We start from the raw sequence: 16,255 nt of genomic DNA on the forward strand, positions 1-16,255 counted from the left end.
CTCTGCCCCCGCCCACCCCCACAGGCCAGGGCTTGCCCAGAGGAACACGGAGGGGGACCGGGCTGCCCCTTTCCTGCTGGTTTTCCAGGTGGCACTTTCCAGCTGTGCACGAGGGAGATGGGAGACCCCGTGTCCCCCCCCAAGGCCCCAGGACAGAAGGTAAGAGCCAGGCAAGAGCTGGAGAACAGAATTTAAGGAGTTTGACAAAACAGAGAGGCTTTGTGGTGAGGAACGAGCCTTCTTGCGGAAACACACAACGCAGTTGCAGCAGGAACGTTTCTCTCGCCTCCAGGATGTTATTTCTGGCTGAAGGCAACAAGACACAGAGGGACACACACCCCCCTCCAAAAGCCGCAGGGGACTCGGGGCACCTGTAAGAGGAATGGGCACCCCCCTCCCCTCCACAGACGGTGGCAGGAGGGAAAATCCAGCCACGGCAGACAGGGCTCCTCCCGGGCGGCGATGGCACGGCTGGCAGGAGGCACAGGAAGAGGGAAGGGATGGACCCCAGACCCCGGCCAGGAGCCGCAGCTCACGCATACCCCGACCAGGGGCTGGGCTGGACGGAGGCACGAGAGGGAGACGGAGAGTCCTGGGCCGGCAGAAGGGGCTGCGCTCTGGAGGGGGGCAAGTTCAGGCTTTGCACCGGGAGCTGGGGCTGTTCCGAGGCAACAGCAGCGCCCGGGAATGGGGGAGGCCGCCCCCCAGGTCTCCAGGGCCGTTCCCTGCCCAGGGACTGACGCAGGTGCAGAGCTCAGCCCCAGGCCCTGCCCTGGGTGTCCCCTCGTAGGGACCAGGAGCACCCCGAGCGCTGCGTCAGACCTCAGCTCTCGCTTCTGCCGTGGCGACATGCAGAACTGCTGCACCTCAGTCTTCAGAAACAAGACAGGCTGCCGGCTTGCTTTCCAAATTAGGTTTTTAATTAAATAAATAACGGCGAGGGGTCTTCAAGGCAGTATCACTTCACAGTGTAGGGCTTGGGCAGGGGGAAGGGGGAAAGAGTCCAGCATTGGGAGCGGCTCAAAGTGAATGTGCTTTGTAAGAAGGAAAAAGAAAACCCCAACAAAAAACCAAAACCAAACCTCCTCCCCAAGTGACTCCCCCTCCCTGTCCCAGCCATTTCCACCCCTCTCCCTTAAAGTTACATGGGAAAAGCGCCGCACTCATGTTGAAAGACCCCATGCGAATCTGTAAACAACACTGAAGAACATAAATAAGAGATTTCTGCCTCCCCCAGCCTCCCCTCTCCTTTCATTAGGGCTTGAAACAAACCAAAGAAAAAATGGTTCCAGGAAAACTTAAGGATGTTCTTGGCTGATGGAGAGGAGATGCCAAGGCCTGGCCCTCCCTGGGAGGGCTGCCCTGGCTCTCTCCCCACCTCCCCTTCTCCTTCCAGCCAAGGAGCTTCCTCCCTCCCCCAGAAAAGGGGAATCACAGCCTGGGCAGTTCCACTATGGAGCGGGCACTCGTATTTGTTTCCAGTTTCCAGCAACTGGGAGCAGCCCGAGGGGAGACCCCGGTTACGGCGTCTGTCTGACTGAGGGAGGGGGCTCACAGCGGGGGCCGGGGCTCAGCACCCCCGGGCAGAGCCAGCCGGGGTCCAAAGCAAAGCCCTGTCAGCGCGGAGGGGACACAGTCTCTGGTCCTGTCACCCCACACAGCTGCCCGACGCTGTGTCCGCGCTCCCACGGCCAGGCTGAGCACAACCTCAGGGAGGATGCGGGTAAGGGTTTAGTCATCTTCCAGATCCACTGGCAGCAGAACCGACTGCAGCATCACAGCCTGAAGGCCTCTACCAAAAAAGCAGAAAACTTCAACCCAAACCCCTTCCCAAGTGCAGAAAATGGCTGGAGGGAGGGAACATCTGCACCAGAGCCTTGCCCAGCAAGCCAGCAGACAGCATTCCCTGCACGGAAAAAAAGGGGAATGAGAACCCGTGGATTTGAGCCGGTGGCAAACCCCGGACTGGGAGGGGTCGGGCAGGAACAGCCCTGGGCTCCAGCGCAGCAGTGGGCACCTCGCTGCCACACGGGACCGTCACCTGCCTGCACGCTGCTGACGGCAGTAAAGACACTTTCCTCTCGGAAAAGGGGGAGCTCCGTGAAGCGGGAGGGGCGGGGATGCCCAGCGACAGCGGCTCTCTCCTGCCTGGGACCATGCCCCGGGGGCTGCACAACCTCCTCCCAGAGCAGCCTCGCTCTGAGCGAGCCAGGCGCTTCCATCCGCGCTTCCCCCGTGCCCGGTGAGGCCGAGTCGCTCCCTGCCAGGAGTGGAAGCACCGCCGGGGCCGACATTGCTCCTGGGCCTAGAAACTCCCTTCACACGTTCTCCACCGCCCGGCTGCGAGGGGAGGGGAGGAGCACCCGGAGCCACGGCCCCGCGCTGCGTCCCTTCCCCAGGCCCGAGGCTGCTGGGCCAGCCACGTCCCGCCGGTGCTGGGGGCAGAGAGGGGGACAGTGGGTGCAGCTGCGCGAGTCAAACGGGGCAGCTGCTGCCCCAGCGCCAGGAGGGGACGGGCAGGACTTCCACTGCCCCATACGGCCTCGGGCCAGGGGCCGCGACTCCTCAGCCTCCCTGGGCATTGCCGTGCCCAGGCAGACGCCCGCAGCACGGGTGGCCCCAGCCCTGCGTGGGGGAGGCCGCATCCTCCACCCCAGCCCCCAAGCGCTCTCAGGGCATCTCTGCGCTCCGAGCGTCCCGGCAGGGCCCAAGGATGACTCCCCCCTCCCTGAGGTGGGGCCCCCCCAGCAGCCTGCCGTTACCTAGGGTGACACGTGGTCAAGGCAACGGGGTGATGGACCCCCCCTCTAAAGCCGGCCGCCAGCTTTGCGTGATTGTGTCAAACACACTGGAGCAGAAAGGTGTTTGGTTTCACTGTAACCTTGGATCAAGGAGGATGGAAAGACAGATTCTGACCAACAGCTCCAAACTGTCCCTGCGGAACAGCGGAAGTTCCAGGATTTCACTCAGTCAGCTCAAAGTCCTTGCTGGGTCTGTGACAGGTTTGCGACTGGAGACTCACTGCGACAAAGGCTCCGACCGAGCCACAGGAGCCGGGCAAGCCTGGTGAGCAGTCAGAAAACTATTTACATCTCCAATGCCGATGAGGCCAAAATCTGTGACCGATAAGGACACTTGCGCAGGGGCCACCACTGCCTCTGGGTCTCTGTCCAAATCCACAGGGCCAGCAATTAAAGGCAAACCCTCATTAATGTCTGCAGGGAGAGTGAAGTCCATGGTTATCGTCTCACCAGAGCTCTGCAACGTCTCCTGCTTCTCTGCGAGTCCTGGTCCTGCGGGCGGCAAGGCGCAGAGCCCCAGCTCCGCGGGGACGAGGCCGGGCTGCGTGCAGGGAGCCGCGCTGCCTCCCGAGGGCGCCTCCTCCGCCGGCTCGAAGGAGCAGTTGGTCTCCGAAGGCGTGCTGCACTCGTAGCCCTGCCCCGACTCGCTGATGCTGCCCAAGCTGCAGGCCGTGCTCTCCACGCTCAGGGGCTCTGCGCGCCACAAAGCGGGAAAGGGAGACAGGGCAGGGGAAAGGGTGGGGGAGAGCAGGCGAAAGAAGGCGGTGAGTGCGCGACACATGGAACCCAGAACCCAGTTCAGTCCCACCTAACCACAGCAGCATCTGTCTCAGGGCACAAACATTTCTGTATTAGAGCAAACACGATCCCTGCCAGCACCCACCCAAGGCAGGCGAGATGCAGCCAGCACATGGGAGGCCATCCGTGTTTCTATGTAAGTTAGAGGAAATCTCACAGAGACACTCCAAGATAAGCCAAATCCTAAATCCTGTCCCCTCGAGCTGACAGCCCCCAGGAGGTGCCCCCCCGACACCCTCATCAGCAGCAGGATGGCGACGGCACGAACCCGCCTGGGGCTGCCCGTGAGCCCCCTCGCAGGCGCCCGCTCTGCTTGGTCCCACCCAACTTCTGGTGCCTTAAACCAGACCCCGGAAGAGGCACTGCCCAAAGACAAACCCTTCTGCTTTGGGCAGGACTGAGGCCACCCCTCCAAGCCTGAGGCAGGAACAACTCAATGTTTAAGTCACTACTGGCCAACGCAGAGACAGACAAGTCTCCTTGGCTCATACCGAGATCTGCCCGGGGCTGGTCCCTGGTGCAGGGCAAAGCGAGCGCCCGGGGAGGGCAGCAAGGGCTGGATACAGCCACAGGAGGAAGGCAAAGGAGGGTCTGAGCCGCATCACCCCCCCTACCTGCACTCTCTATGGCCATCTGGTCCTGGCTGAAGTGAGCATCCAGGCAGCTGGTCGCAGAGGGAATCGGTGGGGAGCTCCGAGAACGACTGGTGTTTTCTACTTCAGCCCCATCCAAGTCATTGTCGGTGTAATCCCTGTGGGGACAGAGAGACAAGCGCTGCCACCGCCTGCCACACAGAAGGGTGGGGGGGAAACGGCAACAGGGACCAAAAACCATCAACAACTAAAGCTCCAGGACTGCAGAGACCCCACCGGAGCGAGCATCCATCCCTTCGGCCTCCACAGAGCCCGGTTCAGGCTCGGCACTGGGTGATCCCAGCAGCTCAGCCCAGCTCAGCCTGGCCCACGGCCCCCAGCGGGCTCTGTGGCTTCCTAAAACACAGAGCTGTGCCCCAGCCCCCAGCCTCAGCCCCTCCCAGAGCGAAATCAACGGCCAGACGCTGCCCCGGGGACAGGCAGATCCCCAGAACCACCGCAGCGCCTCCACAGCCTTGGGGTGCAGCAGGGAGCAAGTGGAGAAAGTATTTTCCCACACTGGGCGGATTTGAGATTTCAGGTATTTTCCTGTTCTGCATCAATAATAATTATTATTATTAATAATAATAATAATAATAATAATAATAATAATAATAATAATAATAATATAATAATATAATAATAATGTTTTTAATTGATTCAACTTAAATGTTTAATTTCGGCCTTTTAAAAAGTTTCAACCTTTTTGAAAAGTATTTTCTGCAATTAGCATCCATTTCAAAATGAGGATTTTGCCTCAAAGGGTGGCAGCAGGGAAATAAATTAATTCAGGTTCCAAACCATCAGAAATAGCGTTATTTTCGAACTTAAAACGCTCCCTTCCCAAAACTGCACTCAACTGTTTCCTTGAGGTCAGCCCTGAATCCCTGACCCTAGCCTTGATTTCCGTGGATGGTTTGTCTGACACAAAACAGTGTTTTCTGATACAAGAAAGCCCACATCCACACAAGTAACTGCTTTATCCTCCCTGCCCACAGTAAGTGTTTATGTTCTGAGCACACCCACTGCACCCTCCACACTCCCACCCAGGAAACCTCCCAGAGCAGAAAGTTCAGGCTTTTAAGCAGAGGCACTCAATAGCGGAACCTTCACTGGGAGGTTAATATTACTAATTTTAGTGTGAGAATATTCCACGCACGTGGCTCCAGGGTGGAGGACGTACTTCTTCCTTCCTAAACGAGTCTGCTGAGTGAAGTAGTCGTAGCGCTCTGATTTTTTCCACATGTAGTAATACTCCACACACTCGCCCACTGACCGGGTGCGGACCTGGGGAGAAACATGGTGGTCAGAACGCCGTGCCTCGAGCGGCACCACGGGGAGCAAGGTCTGTTCTCCCATTTAATCAGCACAGAAAAATTAAGTGTGTTGCAGCAATCTATATAGCTATGGACACATCTGCGGACCAGAAGCACCTACTGAGGTTTCCAAGGTGGTAACAGACCAGAGGAAGAACTCCCCAGAGTGCACAAGTGCTGCTGCAGCCCCTGGTGCGGGTCCGCACACGGTGCCTCCGTGCAGGACCCTCCTGCACTGCCAGCAGCACGCCGAGCATGGGGAGAGCAAACCTGCATCCGCCCAACAGGCTCGCAGTCAATCAGCGGCAGAACTGGACTCTGGTTCTGCCAACTCCCAGCACAGCAGCCTATGTCCTGGGGCCCAGCTCTCCCTACAACAGCCTCTTCCATTCTAGAGGACCCCAGGGGACTTTACACAACATCCACATGCTCAACTCATTCACAGGAAGCACTGCAAGGGCTGAGAGTTTGGAAAGAACTTTTGAGACTCCAGAAAGGGCTAATCAGTAATTAACTGACATCACTCATGCAGGTCAGTGTTGTTTGTGACTTCTCCCACCTGGAAAATAAGGCAGAGCAGGGCAGTGAACAGCCCATCACCTGCGAGCACAAGTCAGCACAAAGCCTGGGGCTGGAACTCGGCAGTCCTGACCTCCCTGCATTAGCTGAGCTCCAAACGTACCTCTGGAGCAAAGGCACGAGCCTCCTCTCCTGTCTGTGGGCCGTGGGGCCGAGCATCCTTACCTTGTTTGCTTGGATCAGATGGAAGTTCTTCCCATGGACCCTGAAGCCATGTTCAAAATTTCTACATTCTTCCTCGCTCCAGGCACAAAGCTCATCTATAGCAGAAAGAAAGATGAATTGGAGGAGATGTACAGAACCTAGAAAGAATTAGGTGTGCCCTGATGTTTGGGGCAGAACCCGAACACGGAGGGCTCTCACCTCTGATAACCTTCACATTGAACCGTAACCTCCGCAGTGCCTCTTCTGCATTGAAGTTGCATTTAACCAGCTCATACAAAGCCTAGGAAACAGAACAAAATTACTCACAGCATGTACCCGAGCAACACACCACAAACCGACCTGCTAGTGACTCACATTTGTCTCATAAAACTTATTTTTCCCAGGAGCCACTTTGCCACTAGCCCCGGTCTGACCACCAGCACAGTCTTGCTTTTCAAGGCCCCGGATTACAAACCCTGGGACTGAAAAGATGCAGCTTTACCAGCAGCTCAGCAGATTACAGCTGTGCCTCCGCTCCTGCAGACCTACTGTGAGTCTAACCTGGCTGCTTAGAGGAAACACAACTGCTCTGAAGTTTCTTAGCCAAGTGTCTGATCCTCTGCTGGCTTCGAAGAACTAGGCGACGCTCTAGAGGACAGATCCGAAAGGATGTTCCTGCTGCAAGCCCTGGCTCAGTTTGGGATACTGGGAGAATGCAGTCAAGGCAGTACCCGTCCCCCGCTTGCCCAGTCCGTTACACGCTTTCCACAAACATCTGTTACTGCGTGGGAAGAAAAGCACTAAACTAGACAGGCCCGTGGTCCGCTCCCCAATAGCCATTCCCGTCTTCCCACCAGGAGGTGAAAATCCTCCCAGACCGCAGCCAAACCGCAGAGCCCCACCAGCCTGCACAGAGGATCGCTGGAGTCTGGCCCTGTCCCCCCTCACCCAGGATCTCCTCAGGACACTGCGGCTGGCGCCAGCAGCACCAGAGCCCCCGCAGGCTGCAGGCAGCCCCCCATGTACCTGCTCGTTGTCCTTCACCACCTCCCCCTCCGGCAGGCCGCTGCCAGACAGCTCGTCCCACCGCCGCTTCATGGCACGGTACAGGAACTCTTCAACCTCCCTCTCGGGGAGAATGTTTGGGTCCCAGAGCAGCTGATCTTCATTCTCATAAGCTAACAGAAAAAGCACTGAAATGAGCTAATCAGAGAATTCTGCTGCTTTTGAGAAACGGCTGCACGTGCACGTGTGGCAGAGGCGGGAGGAGGGAGGACAGCCCGCCTGGCGCGCCAGCAGCAGCCATCTGCGAGGCACTGCCTTCACCCTCCTCATTCCGAGGGCAGGTAAGCATAACACCTTTTATACCTCTTTTAGAGCCCTAAGCACAGGCTCGGCTTGCTTCCACTTCTTTGGAAGGGCGGGCTGACAAGGTTTGTGTTACCGCGTTCTCAAAGACTGTTGCTCTGACTCATTAATCCTGGCAGCTAAACCCCCCAGGTTCTAAGGTGTCTTTTCCAGCACACAGTGAGCAGAAGGGGTGGGAGGTGAAGGCAGGTTTGAGCTACAACCCTGGCCTAGGCTTGAGACCCTCTCCCAGCCCTAGTGACAAAACAAAGGAGCTGCAGGGCTGTCCCTTCCGTGAGAGCTGGTGACACCCTCCACCACTCACAGCAGCAGGAGCACTGGGTGGTTCCTGCCCCAGCTCCTGGTCCGTAAGGACGTGGCACGTGACAGCGTGGAGATGTTTAAGTAAAGTAAGAGCACAGAGGAAAGCAAGAGCAAAGACTGCAATTAAAAATAATCAGAAATACTGAGATTTTTCTATTCAGATAAAAACTTTAGCACCCTCTGTACTTAGCTGCTTTCTACAGGCAAAGGAACCAACTCTTCTGCCCTGTAGAATCACTAAAATCAGGTCAGAAGCACAAAACCCCCACCGGGATCTACTATCCGTTTCACTCCACACTGATGCAAACGTTCAGGTTATGGGAAGTGTGCACTGAATCTGTGGCCTTCAATACAGAGTGCTGAGAGCACTGATAATGTAACAGTGAAAGGTTCTGAGAACTATGCTGGGTAAATCTGAGACAGAACCTACAAAACTGGTAACTTCCAGCTGCTTTAAGTGATTCGCTCAGAGTCTGCTAGGATAAAAGAACCAGGGAGGAATCAAGTCATTTCTCAAGATGTGGCCTTCTGTTAGCCATCGTGTCCAGAAACTCAGCAAGCTGCTGCTGCCATTGCACGAGTTACAGCCACAACCTGCAGATCAAGGCACCCCTATCTACTCCGCAGACACCCCGTCAAATTGGAAACTCTCAGCTCCAGGGAGTACCGGGCGTTAACTCTGGCCACTTAGGGAGAATGTCAGAGAAAAATAAATTGGACTGTCTCCAGAAGGGCATCGCTTCTCCTCGGCTGCAGCTGAGACCCTCCTCCACACCAACCCAGGTGCCACGGGGCCCCCTGATGGCCACGGCGCCAGCCCTGCTCCCCCCGGCTGCTGCAGCCCCCGCGCCAGGCCGGCGGCCCCGGCCCCACCACACGCAGCAGGCTGCCTTACCCTTCTCCCCGTGCCTGTTTGAGTGGAGGATGGGAACAGCGGCTTGGTACTGGGGTCCAACCATGATCTCCTGAAATATCACCCAGAGAGGAGGGTCAGTGGAAATGGAAGAGGCTGCAGGCAGGGCCCAGCGCTCCCTGATTTAGGGACTACGACACCACGCGCCCGATTTATGTATCGGTAGTCCCCACTGTCACTATTGCTTCTAGGGAACCCTGACTATTTTATAGGGTAACTAAGAAGATTTACTATCAACTAGACGATGCTTTGGGGACCTCAGGCATTTACATAGTTTTAATGTTAAAGATATATGGCAAGCAGCTGAGGCTGGAGATAAAGAAATGCTGAAGCTCTCTTGCAGCCTTTACAGCCAGGATGAATTTGGAAAATTCATCCTCTTCCATTTTGTAAGATGGTTCCTCAGTAAATCCTGCTGGGAATATTGCACAGAGTTTCACCTTTATAGGGCTACAGGCTGCAGTTTTAATTTACTAAGGCATAACAGCATTTTCCACATCTGAAGCAGAAGATAATTTCAGATACAGATTTCAAGAGCATATTAAAAAAGCCTCTGCCTTCCACAAAATGCAAGGCGCTGAGCAAAAGAAAATAAAAGATTTCCTGGGGAAACATCCCAGTGCTTTGGCGTCACTCCGCGCAGCGTCAGCTCCCCTTCCCAGGGCACTCACACCATTTACCTTCTTACACTCGTTGGATGGGATGGAATCCTCCTCTGACTCGTCAGCCATGGAGGAAGCACATGGAGATGAACAGGGCTCTTTATCTTCATCAGCAAGGAAGTTGTTTGCTTTGTGGAAAAGGAAAAGATTTGTACTTATGACATTTTTTTTTTTTCCTGTTGTCCTACGTTCCCTCTCCTTCCCTTCATTTTCTGTTTTAAAGTTACTTTCAGCACGGTTCAGTGACAGCTTGGCTGTATTTTAATTTTATCCTTCTAAATAATAAGAGAATGTGCACACTCCCCAGAGGGGTGGTGCCGACCAGCCAGGGGAGCTCAGACCCCCTCGTTTCGCAGGACAGCAGAAGGAATAAGATCACTTCGTGCTGAGCCTCTCCCTGCACTCTGGCTTCCCACATATCCCAGCGTTTAGGAGCTGCCACAGTCTATCACACCGCTAGTACTACTGAACCTACTCACTGCTAGAGATGCCAGATCAGCACTGACCTTTCAGACTGCAATTGTACAGGCAGCAAAACAATTCTCTCTCACTCAGTGTTATGAGCTGCAGCTAAAGACGATTCTCCCCTCGACCCGCTGCTCACCTACACGCTATCACGTCCTAACCACTGGCACTCAGGTTTATTTGCAGCCCCCAGACGGGGAGGGGAAAACCTGATGTCAGGAAACTAAGTGACAAAATAAAATTAAAAACATTCTTGCCCTATCCTGCACATCACATTTAAGTAAAAACCAATTACTTAGCAATTAGCAACACATACAGCCAGGCTGGTTGGGGAATAGGTCCGATGCATCGTGGGATGTGACGGATGGAGTCAGATCATCAGCTGAAGACTGTGTCTCCTCCTCTTCTTCCCCTGAAAGCAAATCCTTCGCTATTTGTTCCTTTTAACAACAACAAGAAAGTGAAAAATATTTTTAAATTAAAAATTATATGAGGGGGGGTGAGGCCTAGAGTAAAGTATTTCTGGCCAAGGGTGGCCGCATCCACAGACCTCCTCACCCTCCCACAGCCTGTCCAAAGACAGATTCTCCCTCTCACTGCCCACCACCTCCAGACTATTTTCCCCAGCAGCACTTCTGGAAGTGTCAAGAACAGCTTCCCATGGAAGCCAGAGAGAGGACAAATAAGTGGCCCTCTCTGTAGAGCTCCACTCACAGCAAATATCTCAAAGATACTAGGAGAGAAAAAAGCTTTCTACAGACTTCAGCTAGAACAGGAGGAGCCACAGCTTCACCTGGGAAGACACAAACCTTCCCTGACTCCCCACAGATCCACATCTACCTGCAAAGACTTGTAACCCAAGTTCCAAAAAGTTTTTACAGCGTTCTTTTTAAAGCAGTTGCCCCTTCTCCAGTTTCCTCTAAACTCTTTACATTCACATTTCCACACCCAGCGTCCTCACTGGGACACCAGAACAGGGGGAACCTGTCAGGGCCCTTCCCCAGCATTAGTCAACCCCACCTGAGAAGAGCTCCCAGGCATGTGGAGCTCCGGGACAGCCCAGTAACCCAAGAGCACCCCCCAGCAGACAGCAGCTCTTACCTTATCCAGAGTCATGTCTGGGAGATTTGGAGTAATATCATTGCTCTCACTGTCCTGCTCCGAGATGGGGTCAGATGCCTCATAGCCATAAAGTGCAAGCAGCTCCTCAAATGGCATTTCACTGCTCTGGGCGAGAGGAGGACAAAGCTTCATCAGGAATGGAACAATCACCGAGCACACCACCAGCTGCAGTGAACAGAGACACGCAGGGGCAGTGGCGGCAGCTCCGCTCGCGGGGCTCGGCGCTGCCCGGGCAACGCTGCCTGGCAAAGGCAGAAGGGTCTGCCAGGACCCACCTCAGCCTGCTCCTCTCGGAGGGACGGAGAGAACAAGAAGTTTCACCCCAAAGCAATAGTCAAGGCCATCTTTAAAATATATTTATTTTTAGCTCATACTGGCGAAGAGACACTGTACCCCACAGCTGTATTTACAGGGCAAGGGAAGGACCAGGTCCCCATGTTAACTCTTGTGCCCAACCTGAAGAGACTGTCACCAAGGACACGCTTTGTGTGCACCAAGGTCTCCGTGGGACCACCACGTCACCTCATCTTGGCAGCTCCTCCACGGTGAAACAGGCACTGAACACGCCCCAGCAGCTGACGGCGCATCAGCGAGGGCAGCGAAGGCCACCTCGGCAGAGCCGCTACTTGCCAGAGGAAGGCTCTGAGATCCACTGCCATCGCCTGCTGTCAGAACCATTCCTTCCCATCCAAATGCACACCCAAGGCTCGCTGATGGGCCTAAACCCAGCGCGCTGCCAGCTGAGCAAGCCAGAGCTTATCACAAAGATCTTTGGTACTGGTACTGGGACAGCAACAAGAAAATCCGACAGGTCCTTTCCCTTCCCCTCCCCTGCTGCCTTTACCTGAGAGGCACTGAAACTCTTCTCCAGCTCTTCTAAGGATTTCTGCTTCTCCTGAGTATCATCATCTTCTTCCCTTTCTTCCCGCACACCATAGTTCTGCGAAAGGATCTCTGCAAGGTTCAGTCGATGGTCAGCTGAGCCCATTGACACAACTGCAGGGATGAGAAGTCAGACACTGTCACGCCCTGGAGCCAAGCACCAGCTGTAGCAAAGCTGGGGACAATCCATAAGCCAGAGGAAAAGATTAGGTAGGAAGGAGTGAGAGGGGCTGGGGAGCTCAAGGGGAAGAAGTGCTCTGGGAGTGCCAAACTGCAAAGCCTGGCTCTCTGCACAGCCGAGTCCCACAGCTGACTGACACCCCCTAGCCGGAAGGTTTTCTGTGTATCCACGTGTCCCTCCTGACTGGATTCACCAGTGTCACAAAATGGGAACACACACTGCAGCCTTTTCTTCACCCGAGGCATTTTTAGGATAATTACCCCTTACTGCAAGAATGGGCAAAGGGACACTTGTAGGAGCTTTGCCACCTTTAAGACCTTCCTCCTCTGTCAAACGGCGTAGGAATCAAGCACCAGGTTCGGAAGATCTTGGGAGGAGAAGGGAACAGAGAGGCTGATGACAGGAGCCTTGTTTCCTCTGGAAACCAGACCAACACATAAACCGTGGCTACCTGCTGCACTCTGAAGGCCAGGATCTCCAGGACACAGGCTGCGGGCTGGGTACGGCACCACCCTCGGGCTCTGCCTGCCCACCGAGGCCTTCGAGGAAAGAGAGGAACAGGGCTGAGACATCTCCTCTTGAAAACGTAACACACCTCCCGCCACTCAACCCCACCAGCAAATGCAATTCGCTTAATTTCAAAGCGAAAGTTAACAAAACCCATACAGAGCAGCATCAGAAACTGTGCTGTGCAAAGAGAGCTCTGGTCAAGTGCGTTTAACAGCTCTCCCAGGCCCCCTCTCCTCTGGGTCTCCCACCTTCACCTCAGTCTCTAACTGCACGCAGCAGAGCTTCCATTTTATCTTTTCTACCTTCAGCACTCCGCTAATTATTTATCCTCTCACCAGTTTAAGACCTCGGATTTTTATGGCTTACATCTTCACTCAGAGAAGGACTTTGGCCCTAAGCCATTATTCTGAACACACACACCATGCTTGTTTGAACAGTGTTTAGGAACGGCCCCGCTCCGGAGAGGCACCAGGCGCTGCCACCACAACGCGCCAGCTTCACCCCAGGGCCTCACCGCATCCAGAAGGCTCAGAGGGGCGAGCAAAGAAACCAAGAGCTGAGCAGGCAGCAAAGGAGTCCGGTAGGACTGCGAGTGGCACAGGCAAGGCAGGAGAGGATGAGACAAGTAGATACCGAGAACAGGCACCTGCTTTCTGGCCTTCAGTGCTCGGTCAGGAGTTCAGGCAGCAGTATGGGCTGAGGCCTGGAAAACAACCCAGAACATCTGCTGCTCCTTGGGCTGCTGTACATGGAAATGCCTCTCATCAAGTTCAGCCTAGGTGGGGAGCAAGCAGGTAATTAACCAATGCTTTAAGGTGACTGAGAGCATCCGACTGCGGAAGAAAACCAGTGTCAGTCCCCCAGTCACCAGTGACATCTCCTCAGGATCCTCGGCCATTCACCACCTCAGCCGTGCACCATTACTCCTCACTTAGTCAGCGGGAGCCAGGACTTCTGCAGCGCTTCAGTACGAGGCTCTTACAGCTTATTTAAAACACGGTACAGCTTCACATCAAAACTGTATCCTCTAACAAGAGAGGAAAGTACATACCAAAAGAGCCACCCCAGACTTTGGGTTCTGAGTTAGTGCCCTCAGGTGTCAGCACATTCCGTAAGGACCAGAGAGGCAGCTCTCTCCTAGACACAATTACTGCTGCGATAACGGCTGAAGGCAGCAGCAGACACTGCCATACAAGAGAAGGACCAAGAGGGAGGGAGAGGATCTGTGACACAACTGTGGAATTCCTGCTCCTTCCTCTACCAGGACCGTGAGAAGCAGCAGCCTCAGACCCAACCGAGTGCTCGCCACGTGCTGTGCTCACTCCCACGAGCATGGAGTATTGGCAGCAAGAGAACCCCCTGGAGACCACTCTGGGTGCAGACAGAGCCCAGTCACCCGCAGACGAAGAAAAGGGAGGAGTTCATGGTCTAGTGAAAGGATGGGAAGGACTCAGGCAGCCTCTGCTTTGAGGATGGTCACAGCAGGAAATGGCTTCATAACTCGGGAAAGTGTCAGAGCCCCTTTGCTGGAACATGACCAAGTACAGAACCCTCTTGGATAAATCCTTCCAAGCAAACAACCCCAGTTTCATGAAAAGGATAAGGGTGGAATCTACACTTACTCCCTCTCGTCTCAAGGCATCTGCAGAACTCTCTTTCCTGAGACAATGATCTATAAATCAATTGCGCCTCCTTCGTGCGGGGATCAATACGGAACCGCACGTGAAGGACTCTGCAAACAAAGACTGAAACTGTTGGCAGTGGATGGGCTGGCTTGAAGAGATGTCAAGAACACTTCAGGAATGAGGAGATCTTATACTAACGATCAGGTGCTGAGATGAAGAGTGATAGTCAGTGTGACAGGGTGACAACTCAGTAACTAACCAGGGGTTTACTGCCCCGAAGCAGGAACGCGATGCCAGAGCAAGCGGGAACCGCCATGAGCTGGAGTCATCGCGAAGTGACAGCAGTGCTATGCTTGGGCTGAGAAACAGAGAAACAAGTGACGGACAAGGCCCATTCCATCCCCAAATTTAAATGTGGGAAACCGAATGATCCCTCCGATTATTTACAAATCCAGAAGACCACAGAAACAAGAGTTGAAGGAGGAGAGGAGAAAGGCAGCTCTGGCTTAAACACGGAAACAACGACAGAGAGAACATTGCTGACTGCACCGATCGCTGACGCCACGTTCCTGCGTTGGAAGGTGAGGAAGCTGCAACATGTGAGCTCTGACGCTGCGAATCCAGACGTCAGGCAGGACATGCAATGCATGACACGTGCTAGGACGGCAGCAGGGCGCTGCCAGGTACCCCCAGACCAAGGCCGGTTCTCGGACAAGGTGCAGATGCTTGTGTTGCTCGTGACAGTTTTGGTCACCACGACAGGTCACGGCGGTGAACATCGTTTATTCCGACAGCGCAGCCTGATGCTGGAAACGGGCTCCTACACCCACGGGCCATTTACTGGCGGGGGAAAAAAAATCTCACTTTAATTTTCCCAGCAGCTGCTTTCCTGCCACTAGTCTCAGGCATGAGAATAACTTTCCCCTCTCAAAAGTTACACAGAGGTTGGCCAATTACTCACTCACATTTGTATTTCTGGATGACTCCAGCACTCTCTCCTTAATTCTGGACTCAAGTTTTTGAGTACATGGAACAAAGCAACGGCCGTGTTTTAGGATACACAGGCAGAGGAAGAGCCTGAGCTTTCTGCACCAACAAGGCTGTTTCTCAGTGCAAGGCAGATAGTTTCTCCAGAGAACTACTGGAGAAAACCCTTCAGGCTGAAACCACTCCTGCAAGAAAGTGAGTGAAGATGGAGAAGGTTTCCCTTTCCAGTGTTACTACTTCAATAACTAACGTGGTTCCCTGAGCTAGTGTAACACCCATTTCAGACTTGGTGAGAGAAGCGTTCCGTGTTCCTTTGCCTTCTCTGTACTACCAACATAGGTCCATTTTCTGCAAACTCCAGCCGTAGCCGGAGGGAAGCAGAATGGATGGAAACAGATTCCTCCTGTAAGCTACAGACCTGAAAAGCAGGGCCTTGTGTCGAGCAGAATTCGCCACAGGTGAGGCGCCTCAAGTTCCAAGATCATGCGAGAGAGCAGCAGGTACCTCGATGCCTGCCCAGCGCCCTTCGCCCATGCTGTGGCACCACAGGGATCTCATGAGGTGTGGATGGGCCACGACAGCAACGGGACAGGGACGTTTTGAGGACGCGACAGGGAGTGGCATCACCAACCGTAAGCGTGGGGGGTGACGGCTGTAACGTTCCGGCAGGACACGGCAGGACACACCTCGACGGGAGAGGTGCAGGAACACCTCCACCCAGCACCACAGCTCGAGCTGTCCCCGCCTGGGCGGTTGCCCCCGTCCCAGCCACCCAAACCCTCCCCGGCCCTCTGCCGTTCCCTTGGCCCCGACCTCCGGGCTCTGCCACTGCTCAGGCCCCGCTGGTGACCTCCAGCCTTTGCGAGCCCCGTTCCAGCCGCTCCGCACCCCTCTGACCCCGGCTCCCCTGCGACCCCACCCCGGGGGCTCCGGCCTCGCCACCGGCACCTCCCGCCCCAGCCCGGCC

The 16,255-nt window shown here is 54.8% G+C and overlaps 1 protein-coding gene across 7 annotated transcripts; it reads right to left on the bottom strand.

The window, feature by feature from the left end:
* Positions 1 to 2,999: 2,999 nt before the first annotated feature.
* Positions 3,000 to 13,843, bottom strand: MIER2 (MIER family member 2). Of its 7 annotated transcripts, XM_026865038.1 has the most exons (14): positions 13,323 to 13,842; positions 12,618 to 12,705; positions 12,475 to 12,533; positions 11,948 to 12,099; positions 11,083 to 11,268; positions 10,298 to 10,421; positions 9,535 to 9,644; positions 8,837 to 8,906; positions 7,297 to 7,463; positions 6,490 to 6,571; positions 6,292 to 6,386; positions 5,391 to 5,518; positions 4,214 to 4,350; positions 3,000 to 3,494 (listed from the first exon to the last, which is right to left on the bottom strand). In XM_026865038.1, exons 4-14 carry the CDS (start codon positions 12,089 to 12,091, stop codon positions 3,019 to 3,021), a joined length of 1,719 nt encoding a protein of 572 aa, XP_026720839.1. In that variant the 5' UTR covers positions 12,092 to 12,099; positions 12,475 to 12,533; positions 12,618 to 12,705; positions 13,323 to 13,842; the 3' UTR covers positions 3,000 to 3,018. The 7 variants fall into 7 exon arrangements, with proteins under 7 accessions (XP_026720839.1, XP_026720838.1, XP_026720840.1 ...); XM_026865037.1 differs by lacking the exon at positions 12,475 to 12,533 and having other exon boundaries at positions 13,323 to 13,841; XM_026865039.1 differs by lacking the exon at positions 12,475 to 12,533 and having other exon boundaries at positions 11,083 to 11,203; positions 13,323 to 13,838.
* Between the last annotated feature and the right edge of the window lie 2,412 nt (positions 13,844 to 16,255).

Source organism: Athene cunicularia (assembly GCF_003259725.1).
Source record: "Athene cunicularia isolate RWA chromosome 28 unlocalized genomic scaffold, athCun1 chr28_part1, whole genome shotgun sequence".
Taxonomy (NCBI): Eukaryota; Metazoa; Chordata; class Aves; order Strigiformes; family Strigidae; genus Athene; species Athene cunicularia.

What these genes read in the sequence shown, in the direction of transcription:
- MIER2 (XM_026865032.1), bottom strand. Translation starts at nt 12,738, where the DNA reads ATGTCTCAGCCCTGTTCCTCTCTTTCCTCGAAGGCCTCGGTGGGCAGG. An exon ending in CAGACATGACTCTGGATAAG is followed by an intron (nt 10,422 to 11,082) that starts GTAAGAGCTGCT and finishes TGTTGTTAAAAG; the next exon opens with GAACAAATAGCGAAGGATTT. An exon ending in GATGGCCATAGAGAGTGCAG is followed by an intron (nt 3,495 to 4,213) that starts GTAGGGGGGGTG and finishes TGTGGCGCGCAG; the next exon opens with AGCCCCTGAGCGTGGAGAGC.